The sequence below is a fragment of the Oryzias melastigma genome, linkage group LG18 (assembly GCF_002922805.2).
Source record: "Oryzias melastigma strain HK-1 linkage group LG18, ASM292280v2, whole genome shotgun sequence".
NCBI classification, from domain to species: Eukaryota; Metazoa; Chordata; class Actinopteri; order Beloniformes; family Adrianichthyidae; genus Oryzias; species Oryzias melastigma.
In genome coordinates this window covers 18,426,332-18,436,351 of record NC_050529.1, presented here as the reverse complement: position 1 = coordinate 18,436,351, position 10,020 = coordinate 18,426,332, and the positions used below count along the sequence as shown (strand labels likewise).

Here is a 10,020-nt window from a genome sequence, read left to right as displayed (position 1 = left end):
AAAAAAAAAAAGATTATGCCCAATGTTTTTTTTCCAGTTAGTTAACTGGAAACCTTCATTAAGTATTTTTTTTATGTTTATGTATAATATTTAAAGTTGAAATTCAGTCTTGAAAAATTTGACAGGAAAATTGCCTTTTCTGTAAAAGTGCACATTTGACCACATCTAAGAATCAACTGAATTATATATGACTTGCATTACAGTTGGGACTGTATAGTTTTGCCTCATAAAAACCTTCAGCATGTTTTTAGATATTCAAAACATTTGAAATATTAAGGCAGCCAATTGTATTTTTTTTCTTTTGTAGATGATTTTTTTTTTTATTAATACTAAATTTTTTTCTACTCTTATTAGCTTTTTTTTATGAGGCAGCAGCTGAAGTCCCTGTATGGTACGCTAACATTACCATTATAAAGCTAGCACTCATCAGAGAAGCAAAACATGAAGCTACATATAATAATTCTGCATTTGAAATATGACTGTGAACCTGTGTTTATGTATTTACAGTTTCCCTCTGGCCTATTTTAAAGTGCTTGCTATTTTTATATTTTACCACACCAAAAATAAAAAATAAACATATCACAGTCAGATAAAGTTTGGAGTCACTAGTGTCATTTAGTGGAATGGAGGTAGCAGCTACAATAAAATCAACTTGTTACTCAATAATTGAGTTGCTTGTTGCAGTTTTCTTTGCACTATTTCTGTTGACTATCAGACTCCAGTGTCTCTTTCGGAGTAACATATCCAGGTAAAAAGAAGGGTGGTAGATCTTTAGGACAGCCCTGGTTTAGTACAATGAGAAGGTAAGTTAAGATGCCTGAGCTGTTACCAGTGTTGGGACTAACGCCGTTTAAGTATAACGGCGTTACTAACGGCGTTATAAATCAAGTAATTTAGTAATCTAACTAATTACTTTCATCCTCGCTGTAACGCCGTTATAGTTACTTCGTGTAAATCGCAGCGCGTTACTTCAAAGTTTGATGATCTTGCTGGAGCTGGGCGCTTCGCACCCGAAAGTTGCTTGTGTTGCGCGCCCCAAGTTGCATCAAGATACATGAGAAAATCCGGTTTCTTTTCAAAATATAACCAGTTTTTCACAATAAAAGGCCACGATTGATAAATGTGATTATGTTTTTTGTATCTAAACAGGCGGTAGACACGGATATAAACATACAACCACAACACAAACGTGTGCGCGCGAGCACAGTGACACACAAAACAGACAGGCACGCACACTTTTTTTTCTTTTTTCACAGACACGTACACACGCAGATCAACGTGGATAGACTCCGGTGCGGAGTGAGGAGTTTCGGGAGATAATAAAACGACAACAGAGAGGCAGAGAGTAGCTCATCTTAGCAGAAACGGGGTAATATTTATAAAACACACACAACACAGACAGACACGAGCGCGCACAGATCAACGCAGTGAGCAGACTCCGGAGCGAGTGGGCGGGGCTGCGGGATTTTGGGAGAGAAAAAAGAGATGCAGAGAGCTGCTCCTCTTAGCAGAAATATGGGTTAATGATTGTAGTTTATTAATTTATTATTGTTTTGCACTTTCAGTTTTTTAAGCCATTTTGTTTAATTATAGTTGTAGGTAAGATACTTGAAGTATGTTAATAGTTGAAACGTTTACCTTTTTTGTGTGAAGTTACATTTTTTATATACCACTTGTTGCAGTGTTTTGTGTGATAATTCTGACAAATAAATATTGAAAATTCTTTCCCTAAACCCTCTCTCATGTGTATCCTAAACTTAGACAATATGACTCCATTGGAAAACTATACCAGTATACTATTGTCGGTTATCATCTATTATTGAATGTAAATTATTTTTTTTATTTGTAACGCAGGAAAAAATACAAAATATTACCATATTTAAAGAGTAATTTAAAACGAGTTACTTTTCCAAGTAACTAATTACTTTGAAGATGCAGTAATTGAGTTACTAACTCAATTACTTTTTGGGAGAAGTAACTAGTAACTATAACTAATTACTTTTTTGAAGTGAGATGCCCAACACTGGCTGTTACTGCCTTGAATGTTCTTCTCGCATGCATTCAAGGAAATTTCCTCTAGAGGTCAGCCACACACAAAGAGAAAATGTGACAGAACATAGACGGTGGAGACAACAAACAGTAAACAAATATCCTTGCACAACAAATGACTTGTTAATTCAGTGAAGGTAATTCCTCCTCATAAAAACTCTTTTGAGATTAAAGTTTTCTCACAATATTAATTGAGTCATTTTAGTCTTTTCTTCAAATGCAGCTCATTATTTGGTCATTAATAAATGGCCTCGTTATCTGGCTCAAATAATTCACTTTGTTATTGCATATTGTTGTTTTATGTTTAATAAAGCCCATTTCCTGGCTGAAAAAAAATGTCAGAATAGATTTTTTTTTCTTTTTAATCGGCATTTAGAAAGAAAATTGGTCTTATGAAACATCACTGAAACGTGCAGGTATCTGTAGGGACTTTTTAAAACTTCACACATAGCACAGTGTCATCACTATAATTAATAGAAACAACTGCAGTATTTTTCCAGCTGGAATATACGAGTGATAGGAAGGCTTTATTTGAATAATTTACTTTTTTTATGCTCTAGAAAGAGTTGTATTGTAATAAAATGTTGCTTGATTTTATGTGTTATGTTAAACTGTTTTTGCAAAGGTACAATCATCTAAAATGATGCATTTGTCACAAAATTCTACATTCTTAATTGCAGTTCAGGTAGGTGGAAAATGTCATCCTGGTCGATAGGTGGCAGTATTGAGCAAAAGTAACTGATTAAAAACAGTAGAAGTGACGTCAAGGCCGACGGATAATAAGAAAAATAACAACAACAAAGATCCTGTGATGAGTCGGAGTCATAAAAACCAGCAGTTATTAATCTTACAATGTTTGTCAGTCAGAATAGGCGGTAAAGTGATTTCAATCACCGAGGAATCCAATGTTAGCTAGCCAGCCAGCTTCACTTCCGCCATGAATTTAAGAGGACTATTTCAGGACTTCAATCCGAGGTAATGCTAACTGAATTGAGTTGCTAACTTGTAGCTTTTGAGTTTATAGGAAAAGACAAGTTGTTTTTACCTTGTTGGTGAAATTAAAGAAGTTTTGCGTGTTGTTTCAACCACACCACCTCTGTTCGTAACGTGTCTTACCTGCAGTGGGCAGGAATACACGATGGTTTCTTGCTAACGCAGGCCCGGCTAACACGCTAGCACGCGCTAGGTCAACAACACTTCAACAAAGTGTCATTTATTAAGAAAATAAACAATTTATCTATAAATAGTATAAGATATTTAGATGATGCTAGCAATGCTTACATTTTCACTATCAAATATATTTCAGTTTTAATGATTTTGTCGTAGAAATTAAAGATAAATAATATTAGACCGCAGGAAGTGTCAGAAGTTCACACTAGTTCAAGTTGGGATAAGGGAATATCATTGAATTACGAGATTTATTTAAACACATTAGTGAGTTTCATAATGCATAAATGAATGCTTAGTGATAATGATTATCAATTAAAAGACCATTTAAATAGTAAAGTGGTTTATTTGGTCAGAATCTGCTGGCAGGTTGGAGTTATTTTTGCGAACCTAATCAGTTTAGTGTCTAAATTTCTGAGCAGAACCCAAATTTATTACGTTTTGGTAACCTATTAACATGGAAGTGATGTTGCTTACAGATAATTCTGACACTATATGTTACTATTGCTTTGTAGGACTTCATTTTATTTAATGCCTCCCAAACGTGTATACACTTAAAGTCCCACTCCAATCATTTTCTGATTTAAAATTGTTCCCAGCTGTCTTTTAACTATGAAAATGCATTTTTTTTGGCAGAATAAACAAAAGTAGTCTCTGCAGAACAGCAGAAGTTGAGGGCGAGACTGTTAAAATGGAGTAAGCCTGCTCCTATTTCCCATCATCCATCTGTTTACATGCTCTTGTGCTATCTTAGGGCAGCACCTAACACCCCCAACGTAACATTACCGGTGCAACAAAAATTGTGATTAATATTGGTGCTATCCTGCTGTACAGTTTTGAGCCAGATGCCAGCTCACAAGAGGAAAATGAAGACGTTTGTGGATCTATTTGTCCACGAGTGCATCAGAATGGAGTTAAGCAGGGAGCTTGTGGGCTGCCAATTGTAGCTTTTATGTCACTACTACAAGCTTTTTCTAACTACATTTTTGTCTGCTCCTGTTTCTCAACTGTTTGAACAAGGAAATACTCAGAAACTCAATTTTTAGCTACATTTTCTTTGTGTATATCCTCTATTGTAAGAAAAAAGCAACAAGAACGTGTTAAAAACACCAAAAATGTGATCTTCATCAGAGTAGGACTTTAAGTTTATAATTCAAGAAGCAATAAACTTTTACTACTACTACTTATTTAAATTGAACTAGTGTTCTAAATGTGTTAATCTTACATCAAAATGGGACATTTGTTCATTATTTGGTGCCTTATTCTGCTTTTCCTTTCTCCGTTGCAGTAAATTCCTGATCTACTCCTGCCTGCTGCTTTTCTCCGTGTTGCTGTCCTTGAGGCTGGATGGCGTCATCCAGTGGAGCTACTGGGCCGTGTTTACACCAATATGGCTGTGGAAGCTGCTGGTGATCATCGGAGCCTCTGTAGGCACTGGAGTGTGGGCCCACAACCCTCAGTACAGGTAGCCTCACATATACTGACATCTGCACTGGAATATGAGTCTATAAATTGTCAATCTTCACCTTGAAATTTGGTACCCTCAACATTGGTCATTTTCTTGCGCCTCCTCTCTCCTCAGGGCTGAAGGGGAGACATGTGTGGAGTTCAAGGCCATGCTAATAGCGGTGGGGCTCCACGTCCTGCTGCTGATGTTTGAAGTGTTGGTGTGTGATCGCATAGCCAGAGGAAACTATTTCTGGTTGCTGGTCTTCATGCCGCTCTTCTTCGTGTCGCCGGTGTCCGTGGCCGCGTGTGTCTGGGGTTTTAGACACGATCGCTCCCTTGAGGTAAGAAAGAAAGCCGACTTTTACCAAGTTGTTAGATCCAAAAAATGAAGCGACATGTTTTGAAATAGTAGTCCGATGGTTACGTTTTGATGGTTAAGAATTTGAATGGCAACTTTGTTGTCTTTTGACCTTTTTAGAGTTTGAAAATGAATTTTGTGGGTTTGTCAGGTTATTCAGCTTCAACAGAAGTTCTTATGAGCTGTTTATTGTTTGTTTAGCTTGAATTTCTTTATTTGTTTTAACTACAGGATTCAATGTGATGAGGCATGACAAAATATGAAGTCTGATTTCAGTTTCCTTTTACTTTATTTACACAGTTTGTTGCTAAATCAGACAAATCCATCTATTCTACTTAAAATATTCTCCAATTAGCTCTTTAAATGCATTTGACTTTATTAAAATTGAAGATAAACCTTCTAAATTATGTTTTCCAACCAGCTTCAGTTTGGAAAACACCCCTGATTCTATCTGCTTCATTTTATTTATAAAGTGCTTTTACTAAAACCTAAAAACATCCGGCATATCTTTAATTACAGTGACTGTTATGATCCAATGTAGTATTCCAAAAAGTCCAGATTATTCCAACTGTATCCTAATCTCCTACCTAATTGACTAAAAGATCATATTGAAGGCAAGAAAGTAGAAGTATCTGGGGCTGATCTTCAAGTCCTCAAGGCCAAGTTAAAAAACAAGTTAGGGACTGAATGGGATTTCTTTAATATAAAATGGTTTTATATACTTTGGTGTTTGTCCTTTTTATAGCCTGACTCCTCTGTACCTCTCTTCTCCTCAGCTGGAGGTGTTGTGTTCTGTGAATATCCTGCAGTTCATCTTCATCGCTCTTCGGTTGGACAACATCATCAACTGGCCGTGGCTGGTGAGGCTCACAAATGACATAGCTATAAAAAGTCACATGTTCTTATTTGTAGTGGTTCATGGTAAAGGTTAATGTCAAACAGACGCATGTGTGTTTTAATCCAGTCTTTGACTAACGTCTTGTTCTCTTCAGGTTGTGTGCGTCCCCCTGTGGATCCTGATGTCCTTCCTGTGCCTTGTCGTCCTCTACTACATCATCTGGTCGGTCCTCTTCCTCCGCTCCATTGACATCATCGCAGAGCAGCGGCGGACTCACATCACCATGGCGATCAGCTGGATGACCATCGTCGTGCCACTTCTCACATTTGAGGTTTGTGGTTTTTTCCTTATGAAGGAATGGGGGGGGGGGTTAGGGTTTTTTCACACCAACAGTCCCGCCCACAACTCAGGCAAATCTCTGACAAGCTACTGAGAAAATATATCCTAGAAAATGAAACGGGAAAATTGTCTTTTGTCTCCTCAGATTCTTCTCGTGCACAAGCTGGATAAACATAACAGTCTGAGCTATGTGTGTGTGTTCGTTCCTCTGTGGCTTTCTCTGCTCACCCTTATGGCCACCACCTTCGGTCAAAAAGGAGGAAACCACTGTAAGAGTCTTACACCACCATCATGCTAATATTGATTGTTTTTCTCATTATTTACAGTTTTATGTCCAACTTCTTGTCAAAAAAGTCATTCCCAACTCTGTTTTCTGACAGGGTGGTTCGGCATCCGCAAAGACTTCTGCCACTTTCTGCTGGAGTTGCTTCCCTTCCTGAGAGAGTACGGCAACGTCTCCTATGATCTCCAGCGCAGCGAAGACCCCGAGGCGCCCGAGGATCTGCCAGTACCCGAACCCCCACCAAAGATAGCCCCCATGTTCCACAAGAAGACCGGCGTGGTGATCACGCAGAGCCCCGGGAAATACTTTGTCCCGCCACCCAAACTGTGCATCGACCTGCCCGACTAACAGGCAGGCGGTGAGGCGGCTGCCGGACGGATAATTTAGACTTCCAATGCCAAAACAGTAGAAAAACTGTTTGTTTTTTTTAAACATGCTGTCTGGAAGGACTCACTTTGCTCCCCTGCACTGACCTGCAAGAGTAAAGCTTCAGATTCCTCACCTCGACGTCTCTAGCTGTTCTGAAACTCTTCCTGAAATTGTTATAAAGCAGATTTGACTTCACCACTCGGTGAAGTGGCACTGTGTTCCTCACTCACATTTTTGATCTTTTCTGAAGATGTACTCAAAGACCACTGAAATATCTCCAGTAATTCTCTTCAACGCAAGTACAGCAGGCATGACCCAAATCTCAGCCTTTGTGACGGGGGACCATTGGAGAGGAAGACTCCGCTTTGGTCGTGGGATCAATTTCCTGTTATTTGTGATGTCACTTTTGGTCCTGCAGGCAGAAAAACCATGGTTCAAGTTAAAGGGAAGACTGTTAGTTATTTTTATTAAGAGATGGCTGTTATTGCGTTCATTATAAAAGCTCAGTTTCTACAGAAAGAAAGTCTTCAAAAAGTACTTTTTAGTCCATTTTCCTCCACGCGTTTTTGGACAATTCTTTATTTGCAGATTTGCACTGAAAGAAAGTAAAAAACAAAGAAGCGTGTTGATGCTTCAGAGATGCTTAGAACTGGAAATGTCCACCTAATTAGACTAAATTAGTCTGCTGAAGTCTCAAGGAGCGGGGGAATTTCTTCACATTCCCTTATATTCAATTACAACCGGGCTTTAAGGAATTCTTTGCAGGACCTGTGGGAAAAAGGAAGTCTTTGAAACCTTGCTCCAAAAGGAAAAGACAGTTGGAAACGGCACTTTGTTCACCTGTTCCAAGACGAGCACTGTTGGACCTCAGCGATTTCTTTTTTTTTCTTTTTTGTATTCCTTTCTTTTTTTTCAGTTTGTCAGGTTTGGGACCAGAAGGTTCTGTTTCCATTCAATCTAAAGTAGCATCATGCGAGTCATTCAAGATCTGCTTCCTTTACATCCTCTTTTTTTTAAGCTCTGGAGGAACAATATCCATGTGTTCAAACGCTAGAAAAACACATTTTTTAATGTATACATATCAGCCTGACAGAATGTTTCCTCAAACCTTTCTTATTGTGTTTGGACGCATTAAAACTGAGCGGAAGTGTGGATCCACACTATGTCCTTGTGTGATAAGCTGAATGCGGGTTCAGGATCCTGTTCTGATTTTTTTTTTCTTTTTTTCATTTTACTCACTTTGCAACTTCAGAGATTCATTAAACATATTTAATGTCCCGTTGTCTGCTTGTTCATTTTAGGCTATCTTACCATGTATTCAGGGCCTGGAATTATCTCCAAAATCTTAGTGTGAGGGGAGAATATAGTTTAAAAAAATACACACATAAAATAAAATAATATACTTTTTCATGATTAAAATGAAAATGTTTTTTTTTTAGATATTTTTATTCTATGTTTTTTTTTTTTTTAGAATATTTTTACAGTCTATGGTTCAAATACACGAGATATCGGCGGGGGAGAAAGCAGCACGCGCCTCCCCTCTGCTGCTGCTGGCGCGCGCTGCAGCTGACGCACGCGCCGTACTGTTTCGGTCTTTCTCTTATCATAAAATACGTTTTATTTTGAATTACTTCATTTATCTATTTCTTGCTATCTGTCTGATTACATTGGTGCCAGTTTGTGACTAATTTGGTCCTTTTATCCGCTAAAATACGCTTTAGTAATACACAGCAGTAAGCCTCATTTACCGCAGTACGCATGCCTGAAGACAGAGGGCGCTGGTGAGCTCAGAGAATGTGACACCGCGCCTAAAGAGAAATAGAATTAGCGGTACCAAATGCTGTGCAGATTATTTTGCATATTTTTCAAAATGGAGGATAACGTGGCTACCTCAGGAATTTGTGGAGACGCGCCACTGGTAGGATCGTCATTGAGGCAGAGAGACTTTTAAAACTCAAGAAAGAAAAGGAAGACTTCTACAGACTGGAATATTCTTCAGAACCAGAAGGAGTCTGAGCTGGGTACAGGACTTCATTAGAAAAAGTAAGTCATTTTTTTTTTTAAACTTTAAACTGAAGAAAAATGTTGAAATGAATTTTTAAACAGCACACTTTAACTTTAACTGTTGTCAATCAAAGGGAGATTACTGTATTTGTAGGTTTATGTGTTTGTAAATCGGAGTAATTACGTCAGTGAATCAACAACCATGAACCATTGGATATAATACGTGAATCACTGCACGCCAAGTATATATGTTGAAAATAGTGAAATAGAAAAATAATTTTGTTCTATGGTCTCATTCATGCATAACTATATGAAACTTCAGTAAAGAAGAAAATTTGTATTTCTTGCTTAACTGAAGTGCTTAGTTTTATTATGTGGCAGATTCAGGAAAATGTGTCATCTACTCCCCTGTGTCCATCATAGTGTCCATTTTTTATTTATATTAACTAAAAGGCCAACATTTGGGCTTTTTTCTGTTATAAGGATTATTTTAAAAGTCAAACTTCAAAAATGTTGGAGCGGCCATAGATAGAGTGGTCCACCATTGTTCAAATTATTGTAGATTTGATTTATTCCCTGCTCGCCCATGTGTCCTTAAGAAAGACACTAAACCGCACATAGATCCTTGTTGTTATAGGTTTCCACCAGTGTTTGGCAGAGGAGCCACCATCAGAGTGTGCACAGGTGGGATTGTGAATATAAAGTGCTTAAGGCCTTCTAAGAAGGTAGTAAAGCGCTGCATAAGTATACTCTATTTATTACTGTATTTGCAAATGGGAAATTGTCATTTTTCTATTTGACAAACTTTATGAATAATATACTTACTAGTTTGGACATATTTTTCATACAAAATTCAGGGTGCATAATAATATGTAGGTTCAGCACATCAAAGTAATGGAGGAGTAAAAAGAGGGTCAATGGACCAAATAGCCTCCATTTTATTGGTCCAAACACAAAATGTATTGCCTTTGTTGCTCATGCTACATTTTTACATGTTTTTTCTTTGCTAAAATTCAAGTCAACTGTTTGCACCCAGGAGCACTTACATGCAAGTAGATTGACTTGACTTTGCTTTTTTATACAAAGCAGGTTGTTATCATGGAATCAAAGTAGGGCTGGGCAATAAAACGATAATTATCGTTATTGTGATATTGCTTTTTTTCG

At 37.8% G+C, this 10,020-nt stretch overlaps 1 protein-coding gene across 1 annotated transcript; it reads left to right on the top strand.

Moving 5' to 3' along the window:
* Positions 1 to 2,792: 2,792 nt before the first annotated feature.
* Positions 2,793 to 8,010, top strand: tmem185 (transmembrane protein 185). Its single transcript, XM_024288618.2, has 7 exons — positions 2,793 to 3,024; positions 4,505 to 4,681; positions 4,799 to 5,006; positions 5,800 to 5,883; positions 6,016 to 6,192; positions 6,346 to 6,469; positions 6,581 to 8,010. Exons 1-7 carry the CDS (start codon positions 2,987 to 2,989, stop codon positions 6,829 to 6,831), a joined length of 1,059 nt encoding a protein of 352 aa, XP_024144386.1. The 5' UTR covers positions 2,793 to 2,986; the 3' UTR covers positions 6,832 to 8,010.
* Positions 8,011 to 10,020: the final 2,010 nt, after the last annotated feature.

Excerpts from the sequence above, each read along its gene's own strand:
- tmem185 (XM_024288618.2), top strand. The coding sequence starts at position 2,987 with ATGAATTTAAGAGGACTATTTCAGGACTTCAATCCGAG. Across the intron at positions 3,025-4,504 it reads TTTCAGGACTTCAATCCGAG|TAAATTCCTGATCTACTCCT; the intron begins GTAATGCTAACT and ends TCTCCGTTGCAG. Across the intron at positions 4,682-4,798 it reads GCCCACAACCCTCAGTACAG|GGCTGAAGGGGAGACATGTG; the intron begins GTAGCCTCACAT and ends CTCTCTCCTCAG.